Source organism: Apis cerana, linkage group LG7 (genome assembly GCF_029169275.1).
Source record: "Apis cerana isolate GH-2021 linkage group LG7, AcerK_1.0, whole genome shotgun sequence".
Lineage (NCBI taxonomy): Eukaryota > Metazoa > Arthropoda > Insecta > Hymenoptera > Apidae > Apis > Apis cerana.
The window spans coordinates 2123145-2143443 of NC_083858.1; the positions used below are offsets into that span (position 1 = coordinate 2123145).

At 34.0% G+C, this 20299-nt stretch overlaps 1 protein-coding gene across 13 annotated transcripts in view; it reads right to left on the minus strand.

Annotated features, from left to right (window-relative positions):
- Positions 1-1107: 1107 nt before the first annotated feature.
- Positions 1108-20299, minus strand: part of LOC107993663 (carbonic anhydrase-related protein 10) — a 37793-nt gene continuing 18601 nt past the window's right edge. For 6 of the 13 annotated variants that reach the window (XM_062077599.1, XM_062077598.1, XM_062077597.1 and 3 more), the window contains 8 exons: positions 18017-18128; positions 17393-17443; positions 16476-16804; positions 12764-12859; positions 12551-12617; positions 8752-8906; positions 2761-2889; positions 2251-2669 (listed from right to left, as the gene is read on the minus strand). In XM_062077599.1, coding sequence (XP_061933583.1) covers positions 2586-2669; positions 2761-2889; positions 8752-8906; positions 12551-12617; positions 12764-12859; positions 16476-16804; positions 17393-17443; positions 18017-18080 — 975 coding nt within the window. In that variant the 5' untranslated portion in view covers positions 18081-18128 and the 3' untranslated portion in view covers positions 2251-2585. Of the gene's footprint in view, positions 1940-2250; positions 2670-2760; positions 2890-7926; positions 8540-8751; positions 8907-12550; positions 12618-12763; positions 12860-16475; positions 16805-17392; positions 17444-18016; positions 18129-20299 lie in introns of those variants that run through there. The other 7 variants (XM_062077601.1, XM_062077603.1, XM_062077600.1 and 4 more) reach the window with 3 other exon arrangements.

Consider the following 20299-nt stretch of genomic DNA (forward strand, 5'->3'; position numbering starts at 1 on the left):
ACCATCTCAACAGTCCACTATCGTTATTCCTTCTTGGCTAGCCTCGAATCTCGAAAGGGATGATGAGAGGGAAGAGCTAGCGACCACGCCGCTCCATTGAGGATCTTCATCCCCCAAGTTCTCGCTACGGCACACGAGAGACGAGGTGGCAAGTACGATCCCACATATACACACATACACGTACACAGGGACACACGCACACGAACAAGGGAAAGATGCACGAATACGCGTTACGATTTTCACCACGAAGGAGATTCAGAGGGAGAACACCTCTCTCCCTTTCGACCATACGCGTTCCAGGATTGCGAAATCCCCGCGATTCGATGCCACGCACACGCCACACGAAACCTGCAGATTTGCCGCAGAGGCAAGAGACACGGTGCCTCCGTATCCCCGGTATCTGTTCCTCTTGCTTCCCCTTCTCTTTCATACCCCTCTATCATCAGAACCCCCTCCTTTTCCTCGCCCATCATGGTGGACGGTCGTTTCACCGCCCTCTTGCTTCCTCGTTACCCATAGCTGTCCTCTTTTGCTCCTCTTGCGCCGCATAACCATCCGTGGGCAGCACTGTCGAATTCTGCTTCCATTTCTCCTTTTCCTCACGCTACCGCCCTCTTCTGGCCTACCTCTACAATTTCTCAATCTCCTCCCCCCTCCCTTTTCGCTTTAGACCAACGCTCGCTGCAATTTCTCGTAAGCATCGAATTGAACGTAAAGTTTGATCAGCAGCGCGATTTTCGTCGATCGTGCGTTGCAAGGGAAACACGGCGACGAATATCGGTTCGTGAATAAATTTTGTTTTGGAAGACATAACCTAAAAGATGGAATACGCGGCGATATTCAGTCACGATTCTGAGCGTACGAAGTAGGAGCATCTTATCATCGTTAGTTCCTCTTTTACGGTCGATTTCTAACTTATCGACACAACGATGGCTGAAGTAACAACTTAAGTAATGCGTAATGGTGGCGCTGCGTGCGAGACTCGGAGGGGAATCCCCGAAGTCGACGAAGCGCGTGAAGCAAAGGGATGTGGAATAGATCGATGGGATTACTTACATGGACGAATGTGTACACGGAAGATAGGGTTTCGATGTCGCCATTTCCGTCTACGTTTTTCAGCATTTTATTACAAGAATATAGTATAAACTTTCGTTCGATATGTGTGTGTATATGTATAGTATGTATGCATGTATGTCGTATGTATTCATGTATATGCAAGTGGTGGAATGAGTGGGCGTGTACGCATGATCATCCATCACGCACGAATCTTTAGTTTCTTCTTCTTCTTCTTCTTCTTCTTTTTTTAATATCTTTTATACATAAAGAAATCTCGTGTCTTTCATTTCTATCCCCATCCCTAGTTCTATTCATCATCGTCATCAACGACCTCGACACAGGCCACGATAGTCATAGCTTTTTCGATAGTTGATCGATATACGTATAATAATATATCTTGTGTTAATCTTACGTTTTTTTTTTTTTTTGTTTTAACCTTATCTCCGCTAAATTGTAATCTATATATAGGTATATCTTCTGTATGTGTCTCTCTGTGTACTTGTCTGTGTATCTGCATGTTCTTTGCGTGTGTTTTTTTTTTTCTCGTTACTGGAAACATACTTGGCAGTTCACGTCTAATAGTACAACGAAGCATTTTTCTTCTTTTTAATCTCTTTCTCTCTTTTTCTCGACATTCTGACCTCTCTTCTTTTCTCATTCTCTCTTTCTTTCGTTCGCTCTCTCACTCTTCCTCTCAACCATACGCGCCACGATGGCCTCTGCTCGATCTGATCGATACGATGACCACTGGTCGCGCTCATTAATTGATATGTCAGTGGGTTTCTATCCTCTTAACTGCGTGGCTCCAGTTTAACCCAGGGAAAGCGTAGTTCACCTCCAGCCACCCCCATAACTTGCCAAGGGGGTTATTTCCAGCTGTTGGCTGCAACAAATACAGGAATAATGATGGAATATTTTGTGGTAAAATAGATCAAGTTCATTAGAATACGAAAGCCAGAATTGGTCAGATTAAAAATTAGTCGAAAAGAATGGTTTGATTTCGAATAAGAAACGAATAAAAAGTAAAGTATAAGAATTGTGAAATTATCCCCATCTTTTTAAAATTCTGACGATAAATAGATTGTTTAATTTTACGATTCAAAGATCATCATATCAATCCAGAGCTCGTACACTGATAGATATTTTTTTAAATCTCCTCTAATAAACTAGCGTCGTCTCCAACAACAAAAATTATTTTCCTTACAATATAAAAACTAAAAGCTCAATCTTTTCATTGTCTTTTTAAAATCAAACTTTCTGTCATTCCTTGCTCTCCACACTGAAATTTTGATTACTCAGTATGACAATTCTATTTGTAGCTCACTATTCACGAAAAGTTATCCATATCCTGTACTAATAACCGTATCACCACTGTTACCATTCCCATCAACAGCTGTTATCACCTGGCTCGAGACAAAACGGCCAACTCTGTGATCACTTTTGCCCGTTGGAAAACTATAGAAAATTAGTCGGCAAAACGGGCGAGTAACAGTCATTCGAGCTTTGTATCCGAACGAACTTTTCCCATTTCACGTGGCGAAGCAAGGTGGGATACAGCTTTTCATACCTTTGTAGTATATGTCCCTATTCATCGTCGGACAGTTCTTCGGTCCCTGAAGAGGAAAAAGTTTCCAGACAATTATACGGGGTTATCGTGAGGTTCAAAAAGCTCGTGTATACGTACAATGTAGGGAGAAAGGTTACCTGAACGTTGAAGTCGATGTTTGTTCGAACGGGACGATGATGAAGCGGCTGCGGCGGTCTGAAATTATTCCCTAGTGGCGCGTTCGGATGATCCTTGTCTCCTTGCATCAATTGTCGTAACGCGAGAAGCTGCAAAGGAATGAAATGAATATCTTCAAAATCTTTCTTGCATCTTTATATCTTTATATTTTCCTTTACTCGGATGAAATCACCTCAATACTATTGAGAGAATGTTGAGATTGCAAGGAGGAGATTGCATGGAAATTGATTTTTTTGTTATTTGGCAATGGATTTTTAATTAGATCATTGAAATAAAGTTGGAGAAATATGGAGCGCTTTGTTTCTTAGAATTTTGTTTTTGATAGATTGTAGTTACAAAATATTGTACAAAGGTGAAAATTCGATGATTCTTATAATCTGAAAATCAAAAATTTAAAAAATAAAAAATCTATAAATATTTAATTTTAAAACAATTTTTAAGAAATATTAAAATAATCAATGAAATTAGTATTTTCTCATTTTATTTTATTAAATTTAAATTCTTCTTTTTTTTATTACAAAAAAGAAAGAAATCAAATTAAATCTAAAAACAGAAATCTTTATTCTACAACACATATAAAAGTTTCATTGAAACAACGAGCAGAATAATTTTAACATTCTGTTTTAAATGTAAGAAACAAATGTAAAATAAAAGTTTTTTGAATTTTAGATGATAACTATAGATATCAAATGCAAATTAATTTGATTAAATTTAATTAAATACAAATTAAAAATCCTGTTTTTTCCTTCATCTTTGCATCTGTAATGAACCAACAACTCCAATAAAATGTTCATTATAGATATTGATTTATCGATTCCTCAATTTTGAGAAACTCTAACGCCAACGATAAAAGTCCTTATTCTCATTGCCTTTGCATTCTGCTCTTTTGAAATGGCCTTTCCTCGTAACAGCTTAATTGCTTGAAAGTTAAGGTACTCGCTTTAAATTTTCATCGGAATATTTGACGACGTACCCTTTTCGTATTTTAAATTTTCATTTTAATCTCGTTTGATTAAATAATCAGGTGTAAAGTTAGTTGTAATTAAGCTGATAAAAAATTAAATAAAATCCACTTAGTTTCAAGTATAGACAATTTTTAAATGCATTTTTATTTATTAACGTTAAATAAAATTTATAGATAACCATTTTTCTAGATTGTGGACTTTCATTGTAAATTCATATTCTCATGGCCACAGATGAAAAAATGGATTCGTTTTATTTAAATTTTCCATAAATGTGTTAAAATTTTTAATAAAACAGGTATTACAGATTCGTACATCGTAAAAGCTGTATGAATGATTAATATCGTATTTTTAATTTCAATTTACAATTTAATTTTTAATTTGAGAAATAAGGAGATTGAAGAAGTTCAAAAATTAAATTAAGAGAATAAAAAAACATTTGAATTAATGAGAAAACTCGAAAAAGTTCGAAATTAAAAAGGAAAAAAAAAAAAAAAAAAGTTAGAGATAGAAATCTGAAATATTAATCCTTAATTTTCTTATCGTTGCTTCATAATTTTATTTTCTACTTTATATTTCGCACGATCAAAGTTATCGCCTTTCTCTCTTTGAAATACATTAGCACGCAAATTAAAATTAAATATCCTTATGTAATTTAATCTAAACTGTTTAACGACATCAAAACAACATATTATTAACGTCAATTTAATCATATTTGTTTAAAAATAAACTTATCATTACTACAATACGACGAAATACAAAATAAGTAATACAAAAAAATTCATAAAGCAAAACCCTGCGAATAATAAAGATCCAAAAAATGCTAAAAAATAATGATCCAACATTAATTCGCTCCTATCTCTATCCTCTCTAGATACTTATCTATTCCACTGACCCAAAAATCCGAATGAAAAATGAACAAGAGGCAGTAATCACACGTTTCACACGATTGCATCTAAATTAGAAAAATCAAGTTTGGAAACGTTGGCTAATAATCGGCTCGTTGACATCCCGAGACGCTCTTTTCGCTCCAACGGAGGCCCACGAGGATGGGGCAAGCTTTTTAAAATATTCGATACACTGTGTGCACACCGGTGGTTTCCTCGGTTGCCCCTTTTCTCTCTCTCTCTCTCTCTCCTTTTTTTTTCCTTTTCAGGGTAACGAACAATACGTTGCATGCGTGTACGTCCTCATCCGTATGCGCGTGAACGTTCGTGTGCCGGTTATTTTGCATCCCTTTGATGTCATCCGCCGGCCAACTTGGCCCGAAAAATACTAGCCGCGGAATCTCGACGCTCCGCTTTAGCAAGTATAATTCCTCGCACGCCACCGCCGCTGTCCCCGATAAATTTATTAAAATGCATTCGCCGCCATCCTGTATACGTAAATCATCTTGCGAAAAGTGGTTGTTAAATCATCGATCAACCACCCCCTCGTGGACCTCCGATATATCGTTGCGGATAAATTAGTTTCGCCACGGAACTTTCCGCGTGAAATTTTCGATCATAGAACTTTTAAAGGTTTTTCTTCTTCTTCTTCTTTTTTTTTTCTCCTTTTTTTAAGGCTCCAACATTTTATTCTTGTTATTTGGAATTTGTTAAAATTTAATTTAGATCAGTAGGTGTGAAAATCGGTATGGAATTGATATTTATTGGTATTTATTATAAATTATTTTACTGTCGAGGGAAAGAGAAGAGAAAGAATTTAATATTAGAACGAGTAATTAGTATTAATAAAAATTAATAGAATTCACGATCGATCGAATTTATATTTTCTTATATTTTATAAGAAAACAATATTCTCGTTCTCTCGATCAGGAAATTACACGTTCGGTCACTTGTCGATATGTTATCAATTATGTTAATCGTCAATGAAATTCTCCGTTGAGAAAGAAGAACAAGTGAAATTAATTAATAGGTAGAATTAATTATGGATTTATTTAGTATATTATGATTAATGGAGATATTACAAATTTATATAGATGAATTTAAATTTAAAATTTATCGTTTCTGATATATGATATTATTTTTCCTATATTTTTCTTATAATATCCTATATAACTATAATCAATATCTAGTTATTTATTCTTAAAATTCAAAATTGATAACTCATGTATTATGATATGTCGAAAGTTTATCAATTTCATGATATCTTCTGTCTGCTGTTTATTAAAATCAGAATTATTCGGCTTCGAATCGTGTTTCGCAGCAAAAGTAACCCGGTGTTTATTTTTTTAAGTAATATTTAACGTTAAAATTAACACTTGGTTAAAAAATATATGATTAAATCATATTTCAAAAAATATTGTGAGATTATTTGATGTAACGTTATTCAAAATTTTTTAATTTCTTAGAGTAAACATTTGATCGAATAATATTTATTTTATTACACATTAATCAGTTATATTTCATCAATTTTTTTTTACCACAAAATGAAAAATCAAATAAAAATTTAACTTTTACAATAATTATATTGTTGTTTTACTATGATCAAAACAACCTGTTGAATCATATTTTAATTAATACATAATTACTTTCGATAAATCTGTTAAAAACTGAAAATTTCGTTAGAAAAATTGCATTTCATCTGGCTCGATATTATCTCCATTGCGATCGTGCACACGCAACTCCTTTATCCAAAATTTCTATATATTTTCAAAGGATAATAAATGTATCGTAATCATCGAATTATCATACCCCAAACGACAACACATTTTCGTCCATCCTCCCCTTCCATCCCCAAATACCATTCTTCTATGAAAAGACAAATTCACTGCTCCCATTTTTCAATTTTACCCTCCAATAAAGCGCCATTTTATATCATTGAACATATCGAGCGCTCTATCCCGGGCGCAAACGGAATTAAAGTCATATCTCGTACACCGAGGCATCGAGATTAATCTCCGCTCTAAAGAGCGCAATTCGAAATCGTTCGACCGGCAAAACGACCTTTCCGCCGGCAAGTCAATAGATCCCTGTTCATTATTCCCCGAGACGCTGTTTCTCGACGAGTTTGTTTTTCCTTTTCCCCCTCCCTTTTCTTCCCTTTTCCTTTCCCCTCTCTTTTTTTCTTTTCAAAACGCACGTTTACCTTCCCTCCCTATATCGATATCGAAACCGAGTTTCTCTCACGCGCATCGATTCCTCGGTCGGTAATATTAAAACACGAGGTGATAAAACAGGGGAGACGAACGGCGAAAAGAGATGAACGGCGTTCCGTTTCCGTTTTTCGAGAGATGTACAAACACACGCGTAAACGATCCATTTGGCTGATTGATCCGCCGCCATACAGATCCATTATGCCGCGAATGAAGATACCACATTGTTGGCATGTTTTGAAAAATTATCTATGACCAAGATGCGAGAAACGAAGATCGGTATCCATGCGTTTTCACGAAACCGAAATGGCAAATGGGTTTGGTTAACCTCAATTTTGCTGATGTTTCGGATTTTGACGAGTTGGTTAATAACAGTTTTCAGGTTACATTATTTTTAAGTATAAAGTAAATTGTTTAAAAGTAATCTAATTCAATGTAATCTATAATCGATAGAATTTAATTTGTATTTTTCTTCATTTTATTATTTTTTATGATATTATTATTATTGTTAAATTATTAAAAGAATTAACTATTCCAAATGGTTTCACGATTATACTTACAAATTTTTAAGTATCATTGATTAACAATTGGCTATCACACTTCTTTTCGTAAGATTTTAATCAAATTATTAACAATCAAATTATTAATTAATACAATTTGCCAATTCTCGTTCATCTTATAATTAAACCTAGAAAAACGAAAAAAAAAAGAAAAATCAAAATAAAAGACGAGATAAGAATGAAAAGAAAACGTATTAAGACATCAAAGCACTATATGCTTCGAGACGATAAGAAACCCAACCCGTAAACCAATTTCCTCGGTCCGTGAGCATTACGTGTTCACAAAATTTCGCTCACCCTTGGCCACGCGAAATCGTTAAAAGAACATCAGAAACTGGTTTCGTGCGTGAGTTACTGCGATTCTTCAAACCGTGCCAACGTCGGATACGAATCCCAACTGTGACAGCCACGAAAACGAAATAGCGTTCTAGATTGCGGAAAAACGATTAAACTTTCAATTGTTGCTAAAAGGAACATGGATAAAATAAAAATGATAATAATTGTGAGTTGATTAAATACCATTTTTTTTCTACAACATTTTGTTAATAACGAAAAAAATAACAATTTGGTAAAACGGAGTATTCTTCTTTGTTTTAATTGATTCTAACCTCAATTCTTCCATGTTGGCACAACAACCGATATCGCAACATCTTTGAGCATCTATTCATTCCGACAATCATATTACAGAACCTTTCTTCGGCCAACTTCGAGTTAGTCATCGAACAATTGTAAACTAACCCTTATTCTCAGTCATAGAAAATGGAGATCAGCAGAAATTGCATACCTATATAGAAAGTTCAAAGTAAACAACGTAAGTTCTCGCGAAGTTCTGGTAAACTGATAGTTTGTGATATTCGACAACTAGCATTTCATGATAATACGTTTACTATTATTGACTTTATTAAATTGTCACTGATGTAAAATTACGTCTTCTTTCACTCGAAAAAAAATATACCATTTTAAAAAATCGATTCTAAAGGCGAATACAAACATTTATATATAAAAAATATCGAAGCTTATTCGTGAAGTTATAACTAGTTTGTGTTACTTTTAAAATCCTTCAAAATTGTTCCACGAATAAACATATTAACATCTCGTTAACATAAATATCTTGAAGTATCTAGAAAAAAAAAAGATGAAATTTTGAGACAAAATTAAAAAAATATCCTTTCTATAACAAATAATCTTAATAACCTGTTAAATTCTATTCTACTTTGAATCCGGTTAGATTGGAAATTGGGCGGGAAAATTAAAAAGGAATAATAATCCGCGCACGCGCAAACGCGCATACGTATATAAGCTACACGTATTTCAAGATAGTTTCTCCCTCACCTGCTGCTTTGTGATGTATATCGGCTTGTTCAGGATGATCCACGTGGTGGTCTCGTGGCAGGCTGGCATCGTGATGGAGCCGTCGTACGTCATGTAATATTTCGTGTCCGGTAGCAGTTCCCGCACCACGAAACGTTTAATCTCCATCGCCTGGCCTGCGTGCAATCAGTTCGATCGATAACGTGATGATCCGACAATAACCGTGACGCGCATACGTACCCCAATTAACATCGATATTTCTCACACGCGTACGTTATTATTCTTACTTTTATACTTTATGCGATTTTAATATAGCCGAGAATAAAGTTCCAAGCTCGATCGATTCACTGGGATGGATAAAGAAGATATGAAAGACATCTTATAATCGTATAAAAGATGGAATATAGAAAATGAAAGTAATTTAATTTTAATATCGATTTAATTTTTATCTTCGTTTCTCGGTTGAGATTCAATTTGATTTGATATATTGTATATATCGAATTTTTTGGTGAAATTGATTGTGATGTATAAAATATTGGAACGTTGTTTAAGAAGACATGATTAGTCAATGTTACGTTCGACTGTTTTTTAATGCATAAATATTAATTCCTTGTGTGCTGAATAATCTGACGTGAATCACTTGTAGACGACACGCAATTCATAATGTCTATCACGGCTATAATATGCTGCTTTGCATGCTGTTCAAAATATCAATTAATTATCTTACATGTTTGTATCGAGCAAAGATCGAATCTTTTTTCGATTAAAACGTATTTCTAAATTAACTAGGTAAAATTAAAATTTTCTTATGTATGTATGTAAATGTATGTATATGTAACATATTATGAAATTCACCGAACCGATCTAAGCATCCTTAAGCGTAATAAAGGATTGATTAGTTAGAATTTCTGATGTTCCATCCCGCATGTACCGTGATAAAATATTCATTTCTGTTTGATGGCTGTTTAAAATATTAATTAATTATTGCATGTATGTTTAAGCTATTGTTGTGACCTCATAAAGTTATATAAAATACACAAAACGTGTTTTCATTTGGAATATGTGCATTCTGAAAGATTAATTATTTAAATTTTTACGTGTTTATTCTGCGATATTATTTAAAAATAAAATTTAAAGAGTATCATTTGAAACAAATATATACACGAAATGTATATATTTTAATTTCGAAACGAGCGCGAATAAAGCACACAAAGAATCAATTGATCATAATTTTAATTTGGGTATTTTTTCCTCGAAATCAAGAATAGAATATCAATTATAACAGTTACAGCTTATGTAATTGGAATTATCCTTTATAAATGTTTAATTAATAATACAAATTAATAACGAATGAAACGTGCATAAAACGTACGTGTTTATTTGAAATTCGCATATTTATAGAAATGGTTGATTATTTAAAATTTCAAGATATTTTATTATTATATTTTATTTATTTAAATTTACGTTTTCTATTTCTCTCCTGGTTTAATTTTTTTCGATCAAAAGCCAATTATAAGTGCTGAAAAATATAAATAGGATGGGCCAAAAAAAACAAATTTATTTCCAAATCGATAAAAATACGAATTCGATAATCATTTCGTGTCTAATCAAACAATATCTTTAATTAATTGATACGAAAGAAAATTCTGTATTATTCTTTTTTTTTTTTCTGTTTGATCTGAATATATCTCCGAAAAATAGATGATCTTTCTCTCGGCAATTAAAGTTAATTAATTTGCAATTAAATCCTTTATCGTGGAAAAGGCAACTTTGCCTTAATTACAATTCATAAGAATTCTTATTTTCTTTTCCTCTTTTTTTTTTTTTTTTTTTTATTTATTTTTAATCCTCGCACGTTTTGACTTTTTCCCTTTCACAATCGAACTGATATCAGTAGCAAAATTTGAGAGATTCAATTATTAACTATTATTCTTGTATTACTCTTTCTAAAAAATATAGATTAATTATATTACGAGATATCAATTATAAAAAAAATTCTTTCGTCGTGATAGTTATCATTGTTAATTTTGATATTGAAACGTCCCATTATTCTAATTACGATAAAGTATTATCTGTTACTTGAATTTCATCAATTTGATATTTATATACGATTATACACTTTCAGTATTGAATGTAATCATTACAATTTAGTATAAAGTTAAATTGTACAGTGTCACAATGGCAAGTAAATGGAAATGTTCAATTTTGTAACTATCCTAAATAAAAATAATTAAAGAGTATGAAAATGCAGTAAAATTATAAGAAAATATATGGTATCGGCTTATCTAGAACCACAGACATTAAAAAACAAAAATATGATATTGAAAGTTACGCGGCAGAAAAGGAATAAAGTCAATTTTGTTAATTTTCGGAATAAATAAAATTCGAGATTGTTTTATTATTCAGATATTTCTTTTCTCTGTTATCAAGGATACGAGAGATTCTACGGTAATAAATTATTTTACGAGAGGAATCTGTACTTAAACATAGAATTTAATAAAATAATTTATGAGAATCGAAATAGATTTCATTTATTTTATGTACAAGAGAACATTTTCTCTTCAGGAGAAAATTAATAAGAAGAAAAAAATAACAAAAAGAAGATTGGATCCAAATTTTTAATAAAATAATTAATCCTGAAAATGTGAGAGATTAAAAAATGATAAAGATTCTCTTCGAGCATATTTATCTAATTTTGTAAAGGACATTTTAAATCCACTTTTTTTTTTATTCTATTAATTTAATATTCGTATAAGCCGATGTAAAATTATAGAAAGATATAAGAAAATGGTATGAAACTATAAATGAATTTAAAAATCACGTTCAGAGTTTCTTTTTTTCTTTTAATATATAATATTTTATATATAGTTCTTCTTATAATTTTTTTTATTACGAAAATCATTGCGACAATCAAGTTTTATTTTTCTTTTAATATATAATATTTTATATATAGTTCTTCTTATAATTTTTTTTATTACGAAAATCATTGCGACAATCAAGTTTTATTTTTTGAATAAATTACTTTCTGCGAAATTATTATAATTTTAAGATAATTAAATAATTCGTATTTGGATTTAATCAAAGGATTAATTAAATCGATACATTTTATTCCTCAAATGATTTAATCAAATTTCTTTCGCGAATTATCTTAATAAAGAAAAAAATAATAATAATAATCGGAGAATTAAATTGAAACATATTGTTTTACAATATTTATCAATCACTCTTACCAATTAAAAGAACATGATCGAAATTAAAATCTCCAACTCGATTCACATGAAGAAGAATGAAATTTCTAAACTATTTATCCCGAATATAATTTAAAAAAACTAATTAAACCTACCATATTAATTTTAATAAGATAATTTTAATAAGAATAAGAATATTTATGTCAAAATATCGTCCAATTACCATTTAAATACTTAAATTAAGAAAAAAAGAGAAAGACGATTGAAATCTTTAATTTGATTTACAATCCGATCGAACAACCTTATTTTTACGTTCGAGTTTCCCCTCTTTCGATACTCTATACTCAATGACTAAAATCCCTTTTGTAAAACCTCCACCGTACGCGTATCCAATCATCAATTTTAAAAGTATTTTAAAAGAAGCTTCTTATCCGAATCCCTTTTTAACCATCCAATCAACAGTTCTATCTGTTAATTAACAGACATTATACCAGAAACTATATACACATATATATCTTAAACGTGTTCAATCAAGGATACATTTGAGACACATGCACAGTACATCGGGAGAAACTCGATTTCGTCGAGAAATTCGAGTCCGGCTGAATGTATTAAATTACTGTTGATCTCACCTCCATATTTGATTTTATCCAGCTGCTCGGTGAATATTCGAAGCTCTGGATTCGAGAGGTCTCCAACCTGAAAGGTAACCGGAATCGGTTATATATCTATCGAGTATCGCTTACTTCGATCGTGTTACGTTCGCGGCTCGATCTTTCGCGAAACGAAAGGCGTGGAAAGCATGACGACGAGCACGAACGATATTAGTACCAGATTAATAGTACCTGGAGAAGAAGAGACAACGCCACGATCCCTTGTGCCCGTTGTAACGCATCCGAGAAGTTGTTGTAGAGTTGCGAGTTGAAGCCGAATATTTGCAACTGTTTCGAAACAAAAATTAAATAATCGAATTAGTTATGATGAGTAAACGATGAGTGATTGATTGTAATAATTAAATGAGTAGAAGTAAGAAATTGATACAGAAAATTGATGGTGTATTTAACAGTTTCAATTGTGAATCGTTGAAATGAGTTTTTGAATGACTTGTGGAATGTTTTTCCTATTTTTTTTTTTTATGCTGCATCGATTTAGAGTCTTTTAAAGTGTAATTCAGAGAATGAATAGTGTGCCGAAAAAGTAAATAAAATGGTAAATTGAGACTTGAGCAATGTAAAGCTTTCAAGTAGTTTACGGTATATATAGTCAGGCATAGTAGAAAAGTAAGTAATGGGATGGAAATATTTTAAAACAGGCATCAAAAAATGAATGGTTTAAGGAACTTTTTTAAATAATCTGATATTTGGGATATAACTAATAATATAGTAAATAACACGATAGAATTATTCTGTAATTCCATTTGAAAATAACGAAGTGATACATTTAATATAATAAAAGTTTCAAGTTAGTTTGAGGCGTGAATAATTTAATTGAGCTTTTGTGTCATTTATAATACAAATCGAATAAAGATTAATACGAGTATCGATTCCTGAGTTTTATTAAAATAATAAAATAAAGTGCTCAAATATTTAAATCCTCAAAGGAATATTCAGCTTAATAGATGATGCGTATAACTCTGTCAGATTAAATAGTAAAAGCTGTCTTTAAGAGGATCCATTCTACTTAAATGTGAAGCGATGAAATCGTTAACTGCTGATGAATTTCTAACTAGAAAATGATCTTATTAATAATAAAAGTCACTAATAAGTAAAAAAGTAAAAGTTTTCATCAACACGTCCATCCATAATTTCTAAATAAATTCTAAGATTTCGCTTTTACCTTCTCGAATAGAATTATATATGCGTTTTATTATTATGTTAATAAAAAAAAAAAAGTATTTATTTAATAAAAAAACTTTTCGAAAAAGTAAAAAACGATTCTGGAATTTTTGAAATATCTCTATCCCCATGCATCGATTCAAAACCATTCACTCTCGCGTTTTATAAAATTTTATTTCGTAATCTCTGCAAAAAGGTATACAAATAATATCTCGATGCACGGTTATCACAAATTTTTCTCCATCCGTCCATAATAAATATTATACATTGCCTCTTTCCGGATTTCGATCCCAACTTTTTGAAACGTTCGATACATTTTACTCGCCTCCTGCTACAAGGGACGTTCTTCATAACAAAAACAAATTTTATCGTTTCGACAATTGATCTCGCCCAGTTGCCTCGAGCACGTTTTCGAAACGTTTTTCCGCCGGCGAATAACAATAAAACTTTTCGAAAAATTCTCTCGACGCACGATTTTTCCACAAATTTCCAAATATAATAAAAAATAATTCTTCGCGACGCGGGAAAACGCGCCCAAATTTTCGCGCGCAAAAATAATAATAATAATAATAATAAAAAGAAAGAAACTCGGAAAGGAACACGCGAGACGAATTAAAAAAACCGGCCCATATATATTGGGAAAGTTTCATAATTTTTTCAAATTCCGTGTCGGCCAACTTTTCCCCAACGTCGATGTAGCAGACTGGCAAACTGTTAAAAGCTATACGTTTTCGCGGGCTGCACGTATATCGCGATTGTATACCGGTAACCCAGTTCGCTAGTTCTGACCCAGTTCGAAGATTAATACTTCGAACGGGAGTGAAAAAAAAAAGAGAGAGAGAGAGAGGAGAGAGAGAGAAGAAAAGAAAAGAAAGAAAGGGGAGGGGGAAAAAAATAGAAGACGTGCTTTCACGTTAATCAGTTTCAGTTACGTGATCAAGTGAATAAAAGTCGTTCTAATCGACGAGTATAAGAATCTGGATAGACGGTTCGGATACGTATCGTGGATGATCGATAATGGATGTCTGGTAGGGCTAGGCCTTCGATAGAAACTGATAGCCTCGGCCACTCGATCCATGGATTATCGAAGTTAAGTTAGATAGAGCGAAGTAGTTAACGTCGGTTCGAGTTTTTTCAAGGCAACATTCGTTCCCTTCATTCATTCCTTTTATTTTTCTATCTCTTCGAAATTGAATCGCCCTACCTCGGTTTAATAACGTGAAACTGTTATGTGTTAAAAAATATACATGTAAGAAAAATTTTTTACCGCTAAAAAATTGGAGCAAGCACAATTTTTCCTGGAAATAAGATAGATAAATACCGGAATTTAGCTACGGGATCTTTGGTACGTGGAAGATTTTTCGGGGGAAGTTTTATCATTATATCGCTTCACGGATAATGCGTATTTTAATATTTGCATACTTGGATTTTTATCCATTTTACTTTATAGCTCTTCTAAAGATTAATTATTTTTCACATCTGTACTATTTCTTTCTGAATCTTTTACATTTTTCTTTTTTTTTTTTTTTTAGATACTTAAAGAAACGAAATTAAAAAAAGGAAAACAAATAGTTTATCATATAAATATTAAAATATTTTATACCTCGTAAAATCATAGAAATTTTGTATTAGTAATTACAACGTATTGGCGTTTATCGCTTGCATTATTAAATTATTGACGTAACTCATCCACTATTAATGATAATAATAATAATAATAACAACAATAATAATGAATTGATGGTCTCATTAACCGTAACAAAATTCATAAATTATATCTCTGTACAGGATTACTGAACTTCATTATATGGCACACCATGAAGAGATTCGAATTAGATTTGAATTTAAATTTAAAATATAATTCTATTTAAAACTCCAAAACACGAATAATTAGTAATGTGCTGGCACTATCGCTACATCATCAATATATATCATTATCCCATTCAGTCTATGTCCTGTTCATGCTATTTGCCATGTTACATCTAATCCAATTAGATGTGACAGTTCTAATCAATAACGAAAATTCACGTACATTATCGATTATATCAGAGGGAGGGGAAAACTTGGCGCATTAACTATGATAGCCCAATTCCTTACATATCAATTATTTCCAACTAACAACAAATATTTATTGCAATTTTCAAACAAAGTTATATTAGCTCTTCGAGGCTCGAAGAAGAATCTTACTACTGCGAAAAGTAGTACAACCAAATCACGTCTCAGACGTTTTCTATCGTTAGAGAATTTCTAAGATTTTAACGAGATACGAAAGAAATTTTATTTCATTTTGGAAAAAGAAAAAGATTGGATTATAAAAAAAAAAAAGATGATAAGATATTCGTGAATAGTGATACAATCCGATACATAATACATAATTCATGCATGATATTCGAAATCGAAATCGATTGGACGATACGGCCGTGAAATCGGTCATGAGTGAAAATTGGAAAATGTTTTTTAAAAGAATTTAAACAGCAATTAGAGTTCAATTCGACAAATTGTTTCCCTTTCGTGATACGTTTAAAAGGAAAATTTAGAACAAATTTAAAAAAAAATAAATATTTCCACTACTCTTTTTCCCACAAATGATACCTCAAATAAAACCACACACGAACAAACACGCGTGATCATTAATCGAAAACATCGTTGCTACAACGATTTTATCTTATCTTATCACTGCATAACACTTTGTACACTGATACATGGAATAAAATGTTACTCACCTCCGCGGGAAACGCGTGTCCGTCCACGGTGTGCTCGCTGCCCGTCCGATCATCCAATCCAAAATGCAAATGTATCTCGTGGAACTGGTACCGATAACTCAACGGGCCACCAGATATGTTGACCGGATGGCGCGTGTCATTGTCCACGGCGAAAACTACACTGTGGCCGGTGTTGGCCAGCACACCACCTACCCTGTGCTTGTCCACGTGAAGGGGTTGCAGGTTCGGGTCGAAGAGGAGCCTGGACGGTTCCAGGTTCACCGGCGATTGACGTCTGCCCTTGTGGCACAGCCACCAATCCGGATTGATCAGACCCCAGAACCCGGGACCTTCGAACCCCGAGATCGATTAAACGAAACGTCGAACGCGATTTTCGACTTTAACCGGAAAGAATTAGCGGATCGAGGATAGGGGGAGGTTAGATTTGTGTGGAGTCGGTGAAAAATTGGACGTGTTTGGAAAACATTGGAGGAAAGATAATTCGTACGAGTTGGTCAGTATTTGTGAGAAGAAATGTGTGATTCGTCATGTTTTGGAAAGTTTGGGTTTATAGACATCTTGGTAGTGAAGATGTGCGAAGAAGTACGTAACTCTCTCTATGAGTAAGTGGATTTTTAGAGTTTCAGAGGATAAAAAGAGAAAAAAATAGAAGAGGAATAATTATATCAATTATTTTAAACGATTCGAGAAAAGAATTCCTGAACGATTTCTAATTTCCAAATTTGAAAAATATTCAACAGATCGAAACGATTTACAAATTTTGAAAGTAAGAAAAGGAAACACGAAAGTGGAAAGAAAGAAGGATGAGAATGTTTAAAAAGTGAAAATAAATAGTTCAAAAGAGGATAATACAATTGTCGATCGATAGAACAACGAAACGTCTTTCTATTAATTGACATGAGTATGGAATCCCTTACCGGAAATACCGTCATAGGTCCACCATTCCTCCCAGCTGACGGGCCTAGATTCTGCAAATAGTTCATTATCAAGAATCCGCACGATGTCACTTATGCGACAGCAGTCCTTAACCTAGAACTAGTTGCAGCGAGTCGAGTGGCAAGGATATTCGGCCACACTCCACCGAATAACGAGCCACTCGTCTCAATTATACACTTTCTTGCTATAGTCTGTCTCGAGTCAATTGTCCGCTTCAAGGTCACTTCCACTCTCTTTTTTCAAGACACGTTTTCCATACAAAGTATACATCTCGTATACACTTCGTCCCGATGGAAACGAGCCAAAGGTAGCAATAACAATAAGAAGGAATTTCTGAAATTTTCCAATTATCTTCCAACGACCTTGAGACGTCAATTAACGCCAACTACAGCATTCGTTATACAATTGAACACGTGTTCGCATGGTCAACGATTCAAACGAAAGATCAAAGTACGATAAAAATTCGTATTAATTACATTATTATAATTATTCATTCGTTCGTTCTCGACGCGCAAGAAAGAATTCGAAGCAATTCGAGCAGAGAGGTTAAGAACTACTTTGGACGCAAGGAAAAAAAAAGAAAAACACACGATGAGCCGGTGTACCTTGTATAAGGACGATCACGAACACTCCCCAGACGCCCAGGAAGACGGAACTGAATGGGGCCATTCCTAGGACTGCGCGGTCTTCGTCAATTGGGCATCATTCGGCTCGATTCTACGGGGCAAAAGAGAGAGAGGACACGATACCGGTCGATCGTCACACTTCGACAAAAGTATATATACGATCATCGCACGAATCGTTCCTCCCACGTGGCGATCTCAACCCTGCCAGCCACCTCGTATTTATCTCTTCCTCGTGACCCTCGAGAATCGGATCGATCCAGAAGCAACCAGACGACTCCACTCGAAAGGAAAGCAACGAACTTTCCGGGCGAAGGTGAGAAGGTATCCTGTCTCTCGACGAGGAACGATAAGAACGCGATTCGATCGATCCGGCCGATGTCTTTGGACTTTTAATTAGCCATCACGTCGCGATCCGAGAAAGCCGGCTTAAGCGTAACAACGAGGGGGAGGGAGGAAGGGAGGGGACGCGTGTCGTGGGTGATAAGAGGCCGCGAGGTTCTCTATCCACGGGACGAGAAAGAAAAGACAAATCTGCAGTCATCGTCGTTGTCGCATGGCAGGGGAGAAGGATGCTCGAAAGGGGATCGTGAGATTCTCTCACTCGAACATCTTTCCCCCACTCCGGTGGCCCATTCTGTGTTAGAGCCCACTCCACCCCGTTCCAACGCCACTCTACACCAGGCCTGTGTTCTTAGGTCAGGAAAACTCGAGTAGAGGCTCCCTTCGAAAGTCGTCGATCGATCGATTCGATCTCGCTCTCCTCGCGCTCTCCTCTCCGATCCACCACGAGTGTCTCTAACCTACAACCAGAACTTCCACCAGCCGGAAAGATAAGAGGCACTCGGCAAGTGCGATGACTCGGCTCTCATTGGGATATGCCTCTCGTTTTTCTTTCCCGGGGAACATCCAGGCAAACCACCATTCCCTTCCACGATTACGATCGTTGGTCAAAATGTTTCGTTTACCACCACATTATCGATCGATGTATAACGAGGTGAAACACCCCTTGTCCTTATATTCCATTCTCTCTGTCTCGCTGGAATTAATTTTCTCTTTTCTACCCGGCTTAGATTACTCCTCTCCTGTTAGAATATTTCTACCATCTCGAAAGATACTTGTAAACGGAGTAATCTTGCTCTATTTCCATCTCTGCTCATGGAGTTTCATAGTTTCATTGACGAGTTCGTGTTTCCTGTCGCAGAATCTGTGTATCCGATCTGTGTTATTCCATCGTTCGTTGGAATTTTTATAACCTCCACGACGAGATTCGGTATCTACGGGGAGTCGCATTAGCGAGGCGTACGCGACGAAACGTTACTTGCTGCGATGCCTCTTTGCCGTAGGGCCATGTAAAGTAATGGATACGCGTCTTTGACGTCACGTTTCGTGGATAGAATCAAAGCGCGCACATTTTTTATGCGACTCTTCGTAGATAGGGAACGTAAGTGTCCGGATAAAGGATAGGAGGGACGCACTCACGAAATATTATTTTGTATTGTGTTCAAGAACGCGAAGACGAGTTTATCGCGGATCGATGTCTCTTCCCTTATCTTTAATCGATATACATTAAAATAATCCGATAATGCTTGTTCAGTATCCGCTAAATTAGTATCGAAGAGAATGTACACGTTCTAGCTTGATCAATGAATTAGAATCATATTTAAATATTTTTCGAATACATGTGTTGAATATTTAAATTTATGTAGTTCCATTTAATTAATATAATATAATTTCTCGATTCTAAATGTCATTTTCCTAATTCGAGCAAAATTTAATAATTAAAATAAAAGGATAACAATTTAATTAGTTTCGATTCTTTGAAACGTTAAAATTTATTCTTCAATAATTCTTACATTTTTCCTAATTTGTTCTTACACATGTGTTTTTCTTCTTTTAAAAAATCTCAAAATTGTATCGTTCATTCATATCAGTCTTTAACTGACTGTAGCTTAGGATATCTATAATGTATTCGTTTTAGAAAATTTTTTTTTCTTTTTTTTTTTGAGATATCCGTACCTGAGATGAAATACAATATTTTTTCAAAATCGACTTTTGCATTAATGGATCGTCGAAGAATTTTCTCACTAAACTCGTAAAATGAGTCTTTGATGTTAGGTATCCAAGTAGGTAAACAACATGTCAGGTTTCTGTAATAATGGAGAAGATATATAGAAGACACTGCGTTTATATGGATTAGTGTTAACTTTCATTTTAGATTTATATCCACATTCTCATTTTATCTTTTCTCAAAGTATCTTTCTT